General features: G+C 34.0%; 2 protein-coding genes and 1 pseudogene across 4 annotated transcripts; all 3 read right to left on the reverse strand.

Annotated features, from left to right (window-relative positions):
* Positions 1–619: 619 nt before the first annotated feature.
* On the reverse strand, positions 620–3,743 carry LOC125211451. The gene is made up of 5 exons (XM_048111254.1): positions 3,352–3,743; positions 3,147–3,274; positions 2,898–3,010; positions 917–1,102; positions 620–827 (listed from the first exon to the last, which is right to left on the reverse strand). The coding sequence occupies exons 1-5, from the start codon at positions 3,699–3,701 to the stop codon at positions 798–800; spliced, it is 807 nt and encodes a 268-aa protein (XP_047967211.1). The 5' UTR covers positions 3,702–3,743; the 3' UTR covers positions 620–797.
* Positions 3,744–4,847: 1,104 nt separating this feature from the next.
* Positions 4,848–7,366, reverse strand: LOC125202584 (heterogeneous nuclear ribonucleoprotein 1-like). 3 transcript variants are annotated; one of them, XR_007173121.1, is made up of 3 exons: positions 6,977–7,366; positions 5,422–6,372; positions 4,848–5,034 (listed from the first exon to the last, which is right to left on the reverse strand). XR_007173121.1 is itself a non-coding variant. In XM_048101011.1 (2 exons), exons 1-2 carry the CDS (start codon positions 7,199–7,201, stop codon positions 5,479–5,481), a joined length of 1,119 nt encoding a protein of 372 aa, XP_047956968.1. In that variant the 5' UTR covers positions 7,202–7,366; the 3' UTR covers positions 5,268–5,478. The 3 variants fall into 3 exon arrangements, 1 of the variants encoding a protein (XP_047956968.1); XR_007173120.1 differs by having other exon boundaries at positions 5,417–6,372; XM_048101011.1 differs by lacking the exon at positions 4,848–5,034 and having other exon boundaries at positions 5,268–6,372.
* Positions 7,367–10,988: 3,622 nt separating this feature from the next.
* Positions 10,989–15,118, reverse strand: LOC125199549 (annotated as a pseudogene).
* Positions 15,119–19,711: the final 4,593 nt, after the last annotated feature.

A 19,711-nucleotide genomic window follows, 5' to 3' on the forward strand; every position in this document is an offset into this window, starting at 1 on the left:
CTTTTTTGTTTCTGCTTCAATTTATTACTTTATCATTCATAAAAAATGGTAAGGATCGTAGTTCCAATTTCTTTAGTAAAAAGAATTTTGTGCTTCAATTTATCACTGTATCATTCATAAAAAATGCAAAGGATCCTAGTTTCAATTTCTTAAGAAAAAAGAATGGATAATCTAAACAAAAGGAAAAAGAAAAAGGAAATAGAAGAAACATACCTGCCGTTTTATGCCTTGGAGACCTGCGTTTTAAGCACAGCAATTCCTGCTGTGCTATTTGGCACAGCAGGCGATCTCATCCCCTCAGAAACCTCATTAAATTGTGATACTATTTGTAATAAATTGATCTCTGCACTTTGCCTAATAATATCATTAATAGAGTGAAAATTGTTATCATTCTCATAAAAAAAAATCACATGCTTATGCACAATGTAAATTATGAAGCATCACTTGCCATCGACACACAAACTCGAACAAGAATACACGTTCTCTTGTGTGAGTCGGGATCTCACAGGATCACACCCGTGAGATCCCACCCACGGGAAGTGTAACCGCAGTCTTCCCTCGTCGTCCGAAATAATGATCAAATGGTTGTACAAGAAACATTCAATGAAGGGGAATCATGTGTATGAAAAGTAGTAGTATAAACTAGATATAAAAAATGTGTATCAATACAGATATCAAAACTTCTCTTCATTTACACTTTCCCTCTCTTTTAAATGTAAAAGGAGGGAATCACAACAAGTTACCTCCAAGGAGGAAATATGATCACAGTTAGACTCTCTAAAGAATTGCTCTGCTCATCACCATCTTCTCACCAACGATGTAAGCAACTGCGGAAACAAAATTGTTGGTTGTTCAATGAATCTCACGAAAATGGCATAACGTCTCATTTGCTGACTAGAAAGTGTTTTGTGCATACCTCAAACAGTTCGAAAGGGCTGCCACGCTTGTATACGTCGTTCTTCTTGCCCTTGTCGGAGGGGAAAATGGTAAAGAATAATGCTCGCCATCCAATAAGTAAAACGGCTGTGCTTCCCATGGTAACCAGCATGAAGTTCGTTGGTGGCGGATGGCCAATGGAGAGTGCTCTTATGATTATTCCCAACTGAAATGTGAATGACAGCATGTTATGGTGTGAACGAACATCACTAAGATTCACAGTAAAAAGGTCAAGGTCTCTGTATCAAAAGAATTCCACAAGACTAGGCAACAAAGGAATATTATGTTTTGTGAAAGGGGGATGATATGCTTCAAATAATATGGTGTTTTCAAATGAAGATTTTTTTTAAAAAAAAAAAAGAAAAAAAAAAAAAGCTGACCCCGAGACTTTGTATCAGCTATCAACAAGAAACTGGACACCCTCAACCAGAGAGATCACAATATAGAAGTTGAAATTGCAAGCCTTCTAAACAACAAATTATACGAAACCTTATCACTCTATAGCCCCTCAACTGCTCTACCAATCTACTATTGGATCATTTTTTCACCACTACTATTTCAACAACACAGCCACCTTCAATTTGCAGTTCTATAACCAGGATGCCTCCTTTCAGTTCCTGCAGATTCCTTCTAACTTTTCTTCCACTAGGAAAAGCACATTTTTCTTTATCACTAAACCATGCTCGTAGCACTTTCATAGTTTGACAATTCACAAAAGTAAACTGAAAGCCTAGCATGTAATCTTGGAAAAAGCTATTGCTGCTTGGTTGAATTGCAGCCTCCTCCGCTAATAAAATCAGTAAGCCTCCACATACTATAAAACACCATTTTTCAGCAAAGAAGTCTCTCCCTCTCTCTCACAGTAAAGAAGGCATTCACGGGACATTTTAAGAGGTTTAACAAGTGAACTTTGCAAAATATAAGCATGTTCAGAGGCTAGAGGACGAAGACTGATCGACATTCGAAATGAATAAATATGTAAAAATATTACTTTAGAGTAGATTTTTATTAGATTCAATTGTAATAGACATCTAATCAGGTAAGACAAATCTAATCTTGAGTATGAACTTGAGAATTACCAATAAAAGATAAAACTAACAGGACAAAAAACACAAGCCAAGGAGGCACTTACAGAAGGCAAGCCACTTAAAAGTTATTCAGCAATGTCTATCCTTACTAAACAAGCTTTCAGTTTTCCGCTAAGGTACAGAAAATGAACTGATCCACATGTTTAGTCTTTCACAAGAATTCGAAAGTTCGATAGCATGACTCATATAACTTCCAAGCATTATTTCTTTGTGTCTAAAACAACTATTGAATATCTTTACCTGATTACAATACTTTATACTATTAAGCATCTATTGAAATGCCATGGTGACACTGTGTTCGTAAAAGCTTTCCATTCTCACTATAACAGAAGTATAGTTGCAAGGTGCACCTTTGGATATTTATGAAGCTGTTAGTCCCTTTATATCCAGTGGTGAATACATTAAAAACTAGGAAGAGGCCTGCCGGATGAGTTCGAAAGGACCTTGAAGGAAGGGGTGAATCGACCTTAGTTTGGCCAGCCAGAAACAAAATAGTAGTATCTTAGAAACCTCAAAAATTAACCCGAAATTCCTCAAATAGAGCTCCAACATAAAAATTTTCACACCTCCTACTTGCGCATTCCAAACTTATCGTAAGCTAAAATCCACAGCATGTTCCAGCAAAGCTTAAAGGTATCTCTCAAAAGAAACCAAGACAGATAAACTCCTAGAAATCACTAATTTCTGTCACAGTATGTCAATTACAAAAGGAAAAACAATAGTCACATTCTCTATACCAACAAAATCTCAGACAAGAATGTGAAAAATCAGCAGCTAGACTCTCAACAAACAAACAACTACGACAAAGAAACAAGTCAAAAACAGAGTATATACCATTTCGTATAACACACGAAACAAGAAAAGAAGAGTTACCGGAATCCCCAAAGACCAGGATTTCGCAGCTGCAACAACAGCACTCTGTAAACCATTCTTCCCTCTGCCTTCCTTGCTGAATCCCCCAAGAAAGTATGCACTCAAAAACCACCCTAATCATTCAAACAGACACAATTCAACACTACCAAATGCATAAATTACTTTAAAAAAAAAAGTAAATGCAGCATATACCCATAGATAAAATGAAAAAGGAATCAACTTTACAAACTTAGGGCGCGAAAAACACACCTGCAATGAAAGGGTCGGCTGTTTTGAAGGTTTCAAAATCGAAAACAGGCAATCCATGGCTAGACCTCCCAATTGCCGCAAACAACAACAACATTGCAACATCGCCGCCAGCTAACGCAGCCACAAGACTGCAATTTTGCAATCCAATTTCAGCAAAACACAAGCCCACACACAAATAGAGTGAGAGAGATGAATATGTAAATACCCCCATTTGGCGAGACGAGAAGAGGAATCCGGCTTCTCGAACTGAATCACGCCTTCGAGGGGGACATTTTCCTGGCCCACGAGCGAGATGGGAGTCGGGGCGGAGCCCTGGTCGTCGAAAGGGGCGGAGGAGGAGGAGGTGGAGGCGGCGGAGGGCTTGGCGGAGGCGCCGGAGGAGGAGTCGGCGGCGTTGGCGAGCGTGAGGGGTTTGAGGGCGCGGGAGGCGGAGAAAGTGGGGCGGCGTTTGGAGAAGAGGGGGGCGACGGGGTGGACGGATTTGAGGGAGCAGTGGTGGGAGGAGGAGAGCACCGCGCCGCCGCCGTTTGCGGCCGGAGTTAGCAGAGGCATCATTGGAAAGAAAGTCTGGTTTTTTTGGGGTTTTTTTTTCTGGTAAGAAAATGAAGAGATATAAATATGTGGTCTCTGATTATAGCATCTATCGAAATATTTCAAATCCCAAGTTTTATTAATTTTTCAAATACAAATTTAAAAATTGGTCAAAAATAAATTTAGACTCCTGAATGACTCAATTTTTATCGAAGTGAAGTGTACAGTAATAAACTTCATTTTCAAATTTTCAATTTTCTTGTTGTGTACAATAAATTGGTATTAATTATTATCATATCTTCATTGGATAGTTCTGAAAATTTGGTTTGAATTAATGAGATTTTTTTCAAAAAAAGTTGCTAATCGCCGTCGGATGGTAATAAAACCACAATTTTCTAAGTGTAACAATTTCCTAAAAAATTTAAAAGCAAATGTTAGCTCACTATAATGTTAGACATCACATGGATTATTTTTGTTAAACATAGGAGATGTAATTAACATATTTAAATTAATTATTCACTAATGACAATATAGAAGACGAGGAATTTGCTTATAGTAGTAGTAGATATTAATGAGGTGTTGATTTATTGGCCGATGCATGCGCTATGTTTTGCTGTCATAGTAAATAACGTATTTTCATAGGAAATAGCCTCCTTAATTAACACCCCACCAAAATTGATGGCTCATTAAAGTGGAAACAATTCAAAACACTCAATATATTTAAAAATTAAAAGTTGGTCAAGAATTCAAGCTCACTTCAATGCGTGAAATCGTATTTCGTGGCGAAGTTATCATTTTCATAATCTTTTGACCAAGCCTTCATTTTAGGATCCAGTTATTAGTTAGTAAACATTACAAAATGAACATTATTATCTAATATAAGAAAATATTTTATGATTTGATGTTGGTCCTAACTCTTAATATGTACATCAGTGATCAGTGTACATGTCTAGTAGCGTAAATAAGAAGCCAACAGTTTTTGCACATTATAAAACTTTTTTAAAAATATTCAATTTTAGTTGATTGAGCAATAGTATAATAGTCAAATTAGCTAATTCTCTTCCCTCCCATTCAAAAAAACATTCCATGAATCGGAAACAATAACACATCGAAAATTGCTAATAAACCTGCCATTTATTTAGTCAATATCTTAACAGCAAAGCCACCTTATACCCAAAGCATCATCAACATTCATTCATAGCAAGAATACCGAATATGCATCTTACATGAATCTCAGTTTAAAAAAAAAGAGTGGCATATATTCCTTTCCCTCAGCAGTTTCAATAGGAAATGAAAGTCATCATAAGCAGTACACAAAATGACCAGGAAAATCTGACTCGGGAAACCATGATGATTCCTGAAATTACAATACAAATAGGGACCATTACCATACAAGATCATCGCAACTGACTCGGAGATCAACTCAAGGCTTTTACGAAATCTACTTCAAAACGAATGCAAAAAAAAAACAAAAAAACAAGCACCATCCAAATAAGCACCCTCAGAGCATCAATCAGGACTTACCTCTATGGGCAGAAAGTGACTCCAGAGCATGGCCATCAACATTTGTCAGGAGAAATGGAAACAAGGTATGGAAAAAATAAATTTATAAAAAAATTATATTACAATAACTGAGTCCAGATTCCATTGATTTTTGAAATTAAGAACAAGAAAACACACGAAATTTTTATAAGAATTAGAAAGAGATCTAAAGCATGGACATTGGAAGAATGATATACCCAACTCTGTCAGTGGGAGAAACTTCTAACATGTCAATATCCACAATGAAGATGGCAAGCAGTCAGCTTGAGTTAGCAGCTTGGTAAGACTTATCACTAACTCTATGACTCTGTTTGCTAGCTGCACCTCCGAAACCTCTACTGGAACCAAAAGAATTGGCATCTACATTATTTATACCAGTCTGAGAGGGTGTTGACTCAGTCGAGTGTTGAGCTTCTCCACCCAATATCCCACCACCATATCCGTTCATAGACAGTCCCATAACTCCAGGTCCGCCATTCACGTAGGAGGGATACACAGGAGCGGCACTTCCATAAGGCAGGAAACCTCCCCTGACACCAACCATCGCTGGATTCCAAGGACTCCTTGGGGCAATTGGAGTGAGTCCGTAACTAATTCCACCATACCCTCCAGAGGGATAACCACCACCATACATCCCAGCTCCGTATGGGTACCCAGCCACATTACCATATCCAGGGAAATACCCATATCTAGAATTTACAGGCACGTAACTCCCCTGCTGATAAGAATTGAAGCTAGTAGGGCTTCTTGCATCGCCTAACCTTCCATTATAACCAATGTTACTACTGCCAATTCCATCCTTTGGAACAGCTCTTTTAACCTCGACGAGCTTTCCAGTCAACTCATGGAAGCTCTTCTGCATAACTTCCTCCACCGAATCCTCTGAATCAAAGGTAATAAAACCAAATCCTCTCGGCCTATGAGTCAGATTGTCATGCATCACAACTACATCAGTAATCCTACCAAACTTCTCAAAGTATCTTCTGAATTCTTCCTCAGTCAAGTTAGCCGACAAACCCCCTACGAAAATCTTCTTCGTCCTAAACTGCACGTTGCTCCTACTGTTAGTCCTACTGTTATTCCTACTCACTCCCCTATAGTTCTGTTGTTGACTTTGTTGTTCGCTCCTGGGAATGGCCCTCTTCACTTCCACCTATAAATGACAAGTTGATGGAAAAGTTTGAAAGATTAAATAACTCCAGCCCGCGAACAATATCATGTTTTCAATAACTTTTCCGAATTAAAGAGGAAGCAAAAGTGTTAAATATACAGGGAAAGAATGAGGCGCTAGCACCTGATAATCAGAGCAAATCAAGACCTAAAGCTAATTACAAGAAAAGGAAACTGTTGACAAAACCTGCAAACAGGCATCAAAGTATATGGTAAGCAATGAAAAAGTTAAATAAAAATTAGCAAAAACTGCATGCGCGAAAAAGGGTGCAAAAACTCCAGCTTTGAAAATATAAATAATTAAAATTAAAATATAGCAGCCGATGCAGGAGAGCAAACAAACGCACACAACGATGCACAAGGCGAAGCTCATTGACCACGACAGTTCCAATTATTCAGCCATGCACGGGGAAAAAACCCAAAAGAAAAAAGATTTAAAAATAAATTAAAAAAATGGCCAACACAGAAGCGCGAAAAAGAGATAATTTGAAGAATACAAAATCAGTCGACAAAAAAGCCCTAAAAATAAAGCAAACGGGGAGAAAATATGGAAAAACCCTAAAAAGTAGAATAAGCAAGAAGCAGACCGTTCTGCTAAGAATTTGATGGGAATCCTGAAGAGCGCGGTCGACGGCGGAAGAATCCGAGAAGGTGACGAAGGCGAAGCCCCTGGGGTTACCGGAAATCCGATCCCGAGCAATCACGGAGCCCAAAACGGCGCCGTACTGGCCGAAATGGTCCTTGAGGGCATCGTCCGTCGTGTCCCACGAAATGCCCCCGACAAACAGCTTATTCTGCTCCGAATCGTCCATGATTTCAGCTGAATTGCGATTTGCGAGGGTGAATTAGCCAGGAAAAATGAGGATGGTGGGAATTGGGGAGAGGGGGGAGCGAGGGCTCGGAGGGGAGAAAACTAGGGTTTTTTGGGGGTGGAGGAAAAAAATTGGGGGGAAAAGAGGGAAAGGGAAAGGGGGAGATGAGAGAGAAAGAGTGGTTTGTTTGTTTAAGTACGAGAGAGAGAAAAAGGGGTCCCAAAAGTGAGGAGACTGAATCTGAATTGGTGTTGTGTTTAAATGGTGACACGTTGGAGAGATTTAATTAGGAATCTATTGTCTTGTTTTTTTGTTTTGTTTTAAGATTATTTATTTGTTACATCAAGTATTTTTATAGGTACACCTCAAGGACTCAATCTCTCGTATACTCCTTCCGCCCCTAATTAATAGTCATACTTTGATCGGACACGAATTAAAAAAAATATAAAGAAAAATTTATTAAAAAAATTAGTGGAATGTGAGATCCATTTCTTTATATTGCTTCTATAAGGATTTGATCAATTGCTAACTAATTATCAATCCAAAATTAAGACCAATTTTTAACCATTAGATTAGAAGATCTTGCGGTTGATATAAATGTCAAGTGTAATATATTTTAAATTTAAATAATTATTAATTAAATTAAAAGGATATTAATGTCAAATCCTATGTATTAATTATAACTAACTTCTTTCTCTCTCCTCAAAATCATCTCAAATCTTTAAATTTACATAACTCTCTCAATTTAAATTATTTTTTCGCAAAAAATATATCAAATTAAAGATAATTTAATAAGGATTCCAACGAGATCTCAATTGCATATGTTCCGACGATGTTCGGGTGATGAAATTTGATAAATTATATTTCAATTTTCGTACATGTTGATAAACAGCTTTAATAAACAAATGCAACAAAAAATCTCAATATATTGTAGGCAAAATCTCATATCATGCATGTCCAATCTCAATAAAAATGTGTTGATATTTTCTTGTCCTTGTGTTGATATTCTAATGTCATATTGTTGATATTTGTAATACACAATGTTGATATAAAAAAACACCACGAAAATTATCATATGATAACATAATGACGATATTACCCTTTTGTTGATATTTTGTCTACTATTTATTGAGATTTGTGAGCTTTAATCTCATCCACTCATTTTAAAATCTAAGAGTGGAGATTTAGTCTTGATTTTGGATTAGAGTGTTATAAGCATTAGAATAAGACCCTGCTTTTATAATAAAATGTGAGTGAATTGAGTTAGTGGAATGTGAGACCTATTTACTATTTATGGTAAAAGTGAAGTGTAACTTTTAATTGGGGACGGACCGAAATGAAAAGTGTGACTCTTAATCGGGAACAGAGGGAGTAATTTCTAGTATAAATTATATATGAACCCAGGCCGGATCTGGGTTTGACCCGGCTAGAAGTCGGGAGAAAGCATCGACGATGGAGGAGAAAGAGGGGGATAGGGTGAGCCCCTGTAAGTCTTTGTCACTATATGATGTGTTCTGATTTATATCGGTTAATTTAAAGAACGGATGATACTCAAAAGTCAGTTCTAATCCTAAGTTCTATTTACGTTTAGATGAAGCTCCAAATGAGATACTTAAGTAGATGTTCTATTTATGCTAGCTTGAGATGGATAATTCTCATATTTCAAGCTTTAGATGACATGATATTCAAAAGTCTTGCATTCAAAAGTTACATATAGTAGTATGATTTTTGAGCTCCACATATGGGTGTTTTTCAAATGATAAATGTGGTCTAAAATCATTTCTTATCCGACAATATTAAAAATGATAAAATATGGCACAATAATTCTTCATATAAAATTCTATGTCAAAATCACATATTTTTCCTTTCTCATTTCTCTAAAATCTTTCTATACGTTGTTTTATTTTAGAGTATGAATTTGTCAAATGAAAACTTCATGATATAACAAAAGTTAAGCAAGTAGTATTAGAGAATTTTGATCAAAGGTCTGGGCCCACTTCGAGTAAAATATTTGAAAAATATCATAGAGTAGTAGTACAATTTTTGTATTTTTGGATTTTTTTTTGTTAATTACTGCTACTGCTTTCTCCGTCCCAACTAAGTTCGAATCATTCTTTTTTAAAAAAAAAAAGCAAAACATTCAATCACTCTTACTTTATTCCACCATCTACTTTACTCTCTTTTTATCTTTTTTACTTTATTTCTCTCTCTAACTTTTCAACCCAATTTTTTAATTGGGACGGAGGGAGTAGTACTTATTAATCGTGATTTTTTAGAGTATATTATTACTTTCTTAATTTTAAATTTTAATAGTATGGTGATGAGTTTTAGAGAGAAATTCATGTTTCAATGATGATTTTATCAAAATAAACATAAATGCATCAAATGACAACGTAACTCTAAAACCACATCCGACTCCACACTAAACTCTTCCTAATTAAGCCAAAACCTATTTTAGACTATTCACCCAAAACTACAAGAAACTTAAGTACTTCTCATAACCAGAAATGTTTGATCCAAATTTACGGGATATATGTTAGATTTTATTTGGAGAGTAGCTAGGTTGTCGAATGATATAAGATGCTAGATTTTATGGGAAAATAAGTATTTAATTTGGAACGGTTTTTTTGTTTAGATATTTGTTATTTGTATTTTAAAGATCAATAATTTTCCTCCAATTAACCAAAATCTAACTTATAAGATGCTAGATTTTATGTTTTGAATAAGTGTTTTGATTTTTGGGTCCTTTGATATATATATGATGATTCGTTGAACATTATTTAAGTCTTGATAAATATCATTTATCCGTGTCACACATTTTTATTAATTGGTTGATGTTATGCAACGCGATTCTAACGGTGCGATTTTCATTTTTCGCATGGATCAAGTTTTCATGATATTATGGATTAAAAATCATGAACTTTTACGAAAATTTGGTATTTCCCACATCTTTTAAAAAAAGTCTAAAAATCACCAACTTTTTGAATCGTGCAGATTTCCCACACTAAATTTTTCAGCATAAGTTTTGCCTAGGTGGAATGCTGACATTAATTCTAGAGTATCCACATTATCATCAGTTTCATGATCCCAACAAGATGGAATATAGCTTCGACTATTACACTTAAGTTTATTGACATTTCAAGTAGGCAAAATTTATGTCGGAAACTTTAGTGTGAGAAATTCGCACAATTTGAAGTTGATCATTTTAAGACCACTTTTAAAGGTTGTGGGAAATACCATATGTTTGTGAAAGTTCATAGTTTTTCTAACCAATTTCCACAACCTTTAAAAGTGGTCTTAAAATTACCCCTTTTTGATTGTGCGGATTTCCTACACTAAACTTTTCGACATAAGTTTTTGCGTACGTGTGGAATGCTAACACTAATTATAGATCATCCACATTATCATATCTTTCATGATCTCAACAAGATGGAATATAACTCTGACTATTACACGTAGGTTTTTTGACGTTCCAAGTCGGTGAAATTTATATCGAAAACTTTAGTGTGGGAAATTTGCACAGTATGAAAAGTTGGTGATTTTTAAGACCACTTTTAAAGGTTGTGGGAAAACTTTAGTGTATGTTTTTTGATGTTCCACGTAGGTGAAATTTATATCGAAAAGTGGGAAATTTGCACAGTATGAAAAATTGGTGATTTTTAAGATCACTTTTAAATGCGGTGGAAAATACTAATTTTTAGTGAAAATTCATGATTTTCTAAACAATTTTCCTAAATTTTTAGTGTACAAATATAATCATCATTATTACTAATGCTATGCTAATTACTTACAAGCAAGTATTGAATCTCTTACTCAAAATGGAGAGGCCTCCTGTTAATGACGTTATGTAATCCATATCATCCCATGATGTCTTTATGCTCTCATAGCAACTTAGGCTAGCCTCCTACATCAATTCAAGAATGAATAAATGAATGCAATCATCAACGTAAAATTGGTAAAATATGAATTACCTTGAAGTCTTTGGTGACGACGGAGAAATACCCATCTTCAACTATATCGTCGAAGTACAAGACCGGAGCTCATGAAGCTAGTGCGCCGAGAGCTATGTATGGGTATTTAAGGCGAAACCAAGTTGCTAGCACTGAAATTCAACAACAAATAATTATACAAAGCACACTAATAATTATATATATAAATGTATATATTTAAAACCATATTCACTTACTTCCGCCATATGATCCTCCGAAGACAATGATTGGAGAATCATGTTGCTGAAAATTCGTTCTTGACGTGTAATAAAAGTTAAGCGTAGTCGGCTAACACTTGAGCCGAATTAAAGTACCAGCGCGTTGTTTCATTTCGCAAGGCCTCATCCATCGTTCTAAATGGAGTTGATTCTACATAATATCGGTGCTGCAAAATATAATCACATTATCAAATGGAGTATTTGTTATCAGTATATATAATATATAATAAAGTGTGAGTAACAAAGAATGGAAACATGGAGTATTAATTACCTCTATAAAAATAGAGAGAGCCTAGAAACGAGGGGCATCATCATTGATGATGCCAATGGAGTTGATGCCGGAGGCATCGAGTGGCTGCTCGGCACCAAGATACGCAAAAATGTGGCGGCTCGAATTCGGACCGCCCCAATATTTGGTGTTGACAAAATATTTTTGGTTGAAGGTATTATAGCTTAAGGGTGCAAAATTGAAATGATTAAGTGATTGTGCGTAGTAATAGAGGTCAAAACCATCTATTGAGCTAAGCACACTCACTTGATGGGGGAGAGAAAGCCTAGGGACGTAGGGTGAGGTTCAGATAACATGAAGGGAGAAGGGAAGAATGAGGAGAAAAATGAGTGATGATTGAAATGAATTCATGGCTCTTAGTATGGATGGTTGTAATGATTAATGACTAGTGATTACACTACTTATAGCTCTCAAATATTCTGTTTGCTATTGTAGTAAGGTTATTACATTGCACAAGCAATGGTTTGTGAGTAGTTAAAATGGTATATGTGTGCATGCTTGAATTAATTGGAGAGACAAAGCAAATGTACGTACTTAGGTAATTTGGTCACATTATGCGAAAGCAAAAGTCCACAACTGAAAAAATATTCTTCTTGATGTCATTAGATAGAATGGAAAAAATTAAAATGAGATTGAAATTAGAGAAAAGTGAATAAAATGTGACATGGAGTAGTTCAATATAAACAAAAATATAGAGTATATCTTATAATAGGCCGTGTTTTCCAACGTCAAAATGATTAACATGTTTCTTAATAGGGCCATCTCTTCATATTTTCTTTAAAAATGAGATCACGTTTGTGAAAGTGGGTGAGTTTGCATGAGAAGAAAGTGATTGTCTTATTTATCCCTAACTTTAAAAATGAAATCAAAGTGTAACCATTCTTTGCAAATAAATTCAATGACTCCCCCGTGATAGAGATGTATACACCTAGTAAGTAATCTAGGTATTCCCTTCTATACAAATAAAATATTCTCAAAGTTGAAAAACAAACCACATGCAAAAAGAGTATAACATCACAAAATTGATTGTGATTCCCATAAGCCCTTATGATAATATAATAATATAGTAGTAGAATTTTTGACAATACACTATTAATTCAAACACTAAGACTATGTGATTAGCTTTTTCTTCTCATCTAAAAAAAGTAATAGTAGTATTTTATACTATGACCTTTCATAAAATTTTGGTATTTCCCACAATCTTTAAAGATGGTCTTAAAAAATATCAAATTTTCAAATTGTGTGAATTTTCCACACTAAAATTTGTGGCATAAATTTCAGCTACGTGTAATAGTCGGAGCTATATTCCATCTTGTTGGGATCATGAAACTGATGATAATATGGATGTTCTAGAATTAGTGTCAGCATTCCATGTAGACAAAACTTATGCCAAAAACTTTAGCGTGGGAAATCCGCACGATTCAAAAAGTTGGTGATTTTTAAGAAGACCACTTTTAAAGTTGGTGATTTTTAAGACCACTTTTAAAGGTTGGGGAAATTGGTCAAAAAAACCATGAACTTTCACAAAAATTAGGTATTTTCCACAACCTTAAAAGTGGTATTAAAATTACCAAGTTTTTATATTGTGCGAATTTCTCACATTAAAGTTTCAAGAATAAATTTTGCTTGCGTGGAATATAAAAAAACCTACGTGTAATAGTTGGAGTTATATTCCATGTTGTTGGGATCAGGAAACTGATGATAATATGGATGGCGTTCCTCGTAGCCAAAACTTATGCCAAAATGTTTAGTGTGGGAAATCCGCACGACTCAAAACATAGTAGTTTTTAAGATCACTTTTAATAGTTGTGGGAAATCTCAAACTTTTGTGAAAGTTAATAATTTTTCTGGCCAATTTCCTAAAATTATAGTATTTCTAGACATTAAAATTATAGTATTTCTAGACATTAAATAGTGTGGATGAGTTAAAGCAAATTTTGGTCCGTATGTAAGCGAACGCGGCTCAATATAACTACCCACAACAATAAGTGTGCGAAGAATGTGCCAAGCGATCGACGACGCTCCCACCGGGACTGATTCTATCGGCCGAATTTCCGCCGGCTACTTCGCTATCACCAGAGACATTGCGTGCTATTATAAAGAAATGGTCGATTATCAACTTGGAGAAATTCATCCAAAATTGTGACAGATCTTATGGTATTTCACCTACACCTCATTGGATCACAACTTACTATGGGGCTCATGTGAGTACTTGTTTATTTTTGCATTAGTTTGATAAAAATTGAAATTTATTTTAGTAGTATAAGGTAAAATTAATAGTTGTATTATTTATCATTTGCTGGAAATCAAATTGGTTCTTAAGCAATTTGGAAGCAATATAATTTATCGGTCCTCAAAATATAGACTAGCTTTACTATTTTTGGTCGTTCTCGAAAATTAGACAAAATTTTAATATGGTAAGTTTTTAACCAACTACACACCACTAATAATATGGACCCTACAATCCACTAACATTATTTCACTCATTTTTCCTTCTTTTTCTTACTTTATTAATTGCACATTAAAACTCATTTTATTTACAATTTTATCTATTTTTCTCCATTAATTACTTTATGGTTTGATAGATGAAAGTGTGCTCGAAGACATAAACGAGAGTATCGTTGCAGTCACTTCGGTCAACGGTACGTCTACAAAGAAAAAGAAAAGAATGAACTTATTTTGGGCTTCTCAAAGTTTGGGCTGCAACTAAAAAGAATGAACTTGTTTTGGGCTTCTCAGAGTGGCTTCATTTAATGGTATAATTGGGCTAGATGGAGTAGGCCCAATTATTAGATTTTGTTCCAAGTACTTGTAAACATTATTTTTATTTTTCCATTAACGATATCCATTGCACACATCAATTTCTTACTAACACGATTTTGGGGCTAAGAATTGCATATTGTTTCAAGTAAAAATACTACTAGTACTATTACTAATTAAGTTATAAACAAAATGTAACACAAATTTAAATTTTGTAAGTATATTTACAAAGTAACCATTGACACGAGATTAATTACCCGATATATAAAGATGAGAAAGTAGATCAAGACAATAAAATGTAATACTAATAGTACTATTTTTAGTTCTAGACAAGTAAAAAAATCATAAAGTCATATTTGATAGGGTAGATAATTTCTACGTCTTGAAATTATTTTATCTAAAATGTGTTCTTATCATATTTTACTATATCTACACGGGCGGCGACAAAACTCTACCTAGTGGGACCCCAACAAATGATGTGCATTATCTTTTCGGCCTTCTCAGCTTCCCTTGCTCTTCTCATAGCATAATCCTCATGCTCGGAATCAGGTTTTCTCGTACTCTCGCCGTAAACCCATCTAGCACGGCCGGCATCGGCTGATTCCCAAGCAGAGATCGACGGCGGAGAAGAAGTGATGCTGCTGGCGGATGCTGCCGCCATGTTATTCCTCTTCAACATTTTGAGCAAACTTAGCATATTTAAAGAGATTATGAGTGAAGAAAGTCTTTTTGATATTTGCAGTTGTAGTTGAATTGTGTGGAAGAAGAAGAAGGTGCATTTATATAGCTATGACACCCACTAAACAATTCTTGAGAAATGACATGAAAAACATGTTAGGGCACATATCATTTTTTTTAATCTACTATAACTATATAAGTACACCGAGTGAAATAATTTATGCTACAAACCAATCATATGCCAATCATATTAAAACATATACTTACTTTATTAAGAGAATGGAACCAAAAACACGTTATGACTAGTAAACATTTGACTGTTTTACCAGTCTTCCACTAACTATTTCTTAAACAATTCTTTACAAATTCTTAAAGAAATTAAATGTAGAACATGTTAGGTCACGTATTCGTTTGGCCATTTTTCATAGCTATCACTTCTACTAAACAATTCTTCAGAGTGAAATTAAAATCACGTTGCGATAGTTAATGGATCCCGGTTAATGTACATCTCGTAGGTAAAATAACAAAATGAGTAGCTATGAAGATTAAATCATTTGTATTTTTTGACTAGTTATTAAATTGAGTAATTTTTATGATTTTTAATTACAATCACAATAAAACTCAAATCGTCTTATGAAATGAATTACGCATATCATGATACTGCAATTAATTATTAAAATAATATTTTATCAACAAAATTACACTTAGATTGTCATTCGTCAATGTAAATAAAACCGAGGAACAACAGAATTACACTTGGTCATCAATTTGAAAAAAAGTCGTGGAACTTATATTACATTTAATTTAATTGGGTTTTTTGAAGATTAATATATATGGACAAAATGGTTAAGCAACCAAAAGTTGACTTATTACCCATGTCATAAACTTACTTACATTCAGAAGCAATCAATAAAAAATTAATCAATCATTTGGCATGAAATATAAGTAAACACAAGAGTGATAAAAATATCATGCCCACAATTATAGTGATTCATATTAAAAGAACACACCATTTTGTCATGAATCATGATCTGGTTCAAAACATTACAATTTATAATTTTAAATGCTAAACATTAAACTGGTTAGTTTTTATCCTAAAAGTGATTTTATTAGAATTTCATTTATGGGATGATTTGAACCCACTTTGACCCGATATCGAAACAAACAGATAAAATTTTGAAAAAAAATATATTAATTTGGTTTGATCTAAAACAGACACAAATTTTAAGAAACAAATTAAATACTCTTAAATCATGGTATTTTTCTCACCCTTACTTTCATTAGGTAGGGTTTAGGTGAATATATAGATAAGTCTTGAAAGAATCATTTATTGACAAACTAATCAACAATTCACCCGGTATTTTTTATCCTTATAGTTTTATTATAGTAGTAGTAATAAAATGTAGATAGGATGTAATTTAAAAATTGACTATTTGAGAAGAGGAAGTAGATCGCCCCATTTTATTAATTGCGTGATCCATTTGGGACAGTAGAAATAAACCCTGTCTTTCAAGGCTTTATACCAATTTGATAGAGAAGAAACTTATCTTTTGACACTTAAAGAGCTTGGGTTACAAGTTGGTGCCTCAATTTTCCCTTCTCCCAAGGCCTGAGTTGAGATGTATTAGAAAGTGAGCGAGAGATATGAAGACACACGGAGTCAGAAAGTTTGAACTTGATAGACCGATATTTAGTTTTGCGCGTGTTTTATTGTGGTTTCTTCCATCCTCTTACTTTTCCTTTTGCCTTTGTTTGTTGAGGGCTGTTGAGTCTAGGGTTGTTTTTGCATTTTTGGTTATTTGGTGAGTGTGTTGGTTTTTTTGGTTGCTGACATGTTTTGTAAATAGGTTGCTAAATAGCTTTCGTGTTGTTCTTTAGTCTTTTCTTCTGTAGTGAGTTTTATATGGACCTGATTGTTGACTTTTTTTTTTCATTTAAGCCTGTTTAAAATTAAAAAATAATAAAAATAAATGCAACTGACTAAATCCACTCACGATACTACTGTATTAATCTTGCAAAGGTTATCTAAAACTCTGAAAACAAATCGAAATTTGTAGTACTCCGTACTATTAAAATTCATAGCATAGTATTTAGGTTATTATAACAAAATGTAACAAAAAATTTTAATTTAAAAAGGTATGCTTACAAAGTTATCGCTGACACGAGATTAATTATGCTTACAATAAAATGGGTTAGCAATTAATTAGCTAACTATTGCTAATCCAACTAACTACTTTCAAATCGTAGTTGCAGGATGAATGCGAGTGAAATCAAGATGATGAAAAGCATTATGGATGGAACCCTCATTGTACTAGTTGGGGTTTTAATTTTTCTTTATGGCGTAGCCATAATATATAGAAATTGGCTATATATAACCTTGGCAAAAAAAAATTAACATGTTTATGAGTAGTAAATTAAAAGGCTAACTAAACCAACTTTCAATATTTTATGATTCTCCTCCCAACTCTTATATTTTTTATTTGAGTACATGAATTCTGAGTTTTTCAGAAAATGTCAAAAGATTGTGTATTTTAAAATCTAAATATATGAAATAATTCATAGAACTCTATCTAGTGGGGCCCCAACAAATGATGTGCATAATCTTCTCGGCCTTCTCAGCTTCCCTTGTTGTTCTCATTGCACTATCCTCGTGCTCGGGATTAGATTTTCGTGTGCTCTCCGTGCCACCGCCGTAAACCCATCTAGCACGGCCGGCATCGGCCGATTCCCAGGCGGAGATCGACGGTGGAGAAGGAGTGATGATTGCCATGTTATTCCACTTCAACATATTGAGCAAACTTATCATATTTAAAGAGATTACGAGTGAAGATCAAAATTTAGGTTTCACTCCTTTTGCTATTTGCAATTGTAATAGAATTGTGTGGAAGAAGAGGTATATTTATATAGCTATGACACCCACTTGACATTTTTAAAAATAATAAACCAAAAGCATGATGGGAAAAATATCATATTTTTTAACTAGTGTAATAATTGTGCTACAAGCCAATCATATTGAAACAGAAATTTATTAAAACTTAAAAGAATGAAATGGAAAGCACGTTATGACATGTATCCCTTTGACTGTTTTCTTAAAAAAAATGCAATGACAAACACGTTGCGATAAATATTTATAACTACCATCGAGCATAGGAAGATGCCAGGATGACAAAATAAGCTATGATTTTATTTTATTTTATTTCGAATTAGCAATCACATGTACAATCAGTACATATGACATACCATATGATTTAAATTTATAATGCTTTCCTAAATAAGCTACGTATATCATTAATTAATTGCAAAATGCCATATCAACATAATTACACTTTTATACTCAATTTAAAAAAACATCAAGGAACTTATTTTATTAGTATTTGGATTAAGATTAATTAATATCTAGACAAAATGGAGAAGCAACCCAAAGTTGACTGATCAAGATGCACATTATAAACTTCTGTTGCAAAACAAGGTTTGTATTATATTCTTCTAATAAATAGCAATCAACAAAAAAATTAATTTATCAACAAAATTACACTTACATTTGGAATTTTTTGGTACCATGAGATTAATAATGTCACTAACTTTGTGATTATGGACTAGAGATGCCACAACCAAGGGCTGTCTCAGCAAATCAATACTGAATTGCTCCTTATCGTCGGAGACAGAAGGAAGGATTTTGTGATTAAAAGCCTCATCTCTAGTCAGAAGGCGGGTTTTGTGGGGCTTGTGGAGAGCACAAGGAATTGAAGGAATACAAAGTAAAATAGAAAAGAGATAATAAAGTAAGAAAGAAATGTTTTAGTTTTTACTAAAGGGAACTAGTCTACTATTATAAAAGTTTGAAATGAAAAAATGACTAGTTACTTGGAACCAAGAAAGTACAATATTATTCTACTACTAATAAATATGCATTCTGGAGCAATCATTAAAAAACTGATTAATCATTTGACATGAAATATTGGGAAAAACAAGAAAGATAAAAGTTGCTTTCATGCCCATAAATACATTTATTCGTATTAAAAGAAAATGCCAAGTTGTCTTATTTAAAAACTCAACAATAATTTTTAGCAAAATCAATGTCAGATTAATATGTTTACATCTTTTTTCTGAAAGTTCATCAATGAACACTACGAATTGACGATCATGACTTATTCTGTTATTCATATTCATCTCTTATAGTAACATTTAAAACAAATGTACTTGATTTTAATGTAAGTATATTGTTATTTTGTCTCATCATATTTGCGAATTCTCTAAAATGTTCCAATCCATAAACAAAAAGTACCGAACATATCAATTTTAGGTTAAGAAAAGTGCCGATTTTCACTGAACATAGTTTTTGTTACAAATGTGCCGATTTTTTTTCACACTTTCAAGCATTGGAAAACCATTTAAAGTCCACATTTTCAAGTGCATGCATTACTAAGGATATATGCAATTCTCTATAAAATTCTTGGTTGAGGATTGAAGAGAGAGATCAAATGGATGAATTAGTTTGTGTTTACTGTTAATTAGCGTGCAGTTATAATGTTGTTCCTTTCAAAAATATAATTGGGATAGGTATTGATTCATTATA

Source organism: Salvia hispanica, chromosome 1, assembly GCF_023119035.1.
Source record: "Salvia hispanica cultivar TCC Black 2014 chromosome 1, UniMelb_Shisp_WGS_1.0, whole genome shotgun sequence".
NCBI lineage: Eukaryota > Viridiplantae > Streptophyta > Magnoliopsida > Lamiales > Lamiaceae > Salvia > Salvia hispanica.

What these genes read in the sequence shown, in the direction of transcription:
- LOC125211451 (XM_048111254.1), bottom strand. Translation starts at nt 3,701, where the DNA reads ATGATGCCTCTGCTAACTCCGGCCGCAAACGGCGGCGGCGCGGTGCTC. An exon ending in AGCCGACCCTTTCATTGCAG is followed by an intron (nt 3,011 to 3,146) that starts GTGTGTTTTTCG and finishes TTGAATGATTAG; the next exon opens with GGTGGTTTTTGAGTGCATAC. An exon ending in GCCCTTTCGAACTGTTTGAG is followed by an intron (nt 828 to 916) that starts GTATGCACAAAA and finishes TTGTTTCCGCAG; the next exon opens with TTGCTTACATCGTTGGTGAG.
- LOC125202584 (XM_048101011.1), bottom strand. Translation starts at nt 7,201, where the DNA reads ATGGACGATTCGGAGCAGAATAAGCTGTTTGTCGGGGGCATTTCGTGG. An exon ending in ATCAAATTCTTAGCAGAACG is followed by an intron (nt 6,373 to 6,976) that starts GTCTGCTTCTTG and finishes TGTCATTTATAG; the next exon opens with GTGGAAGTGAAGAGGGCCAT.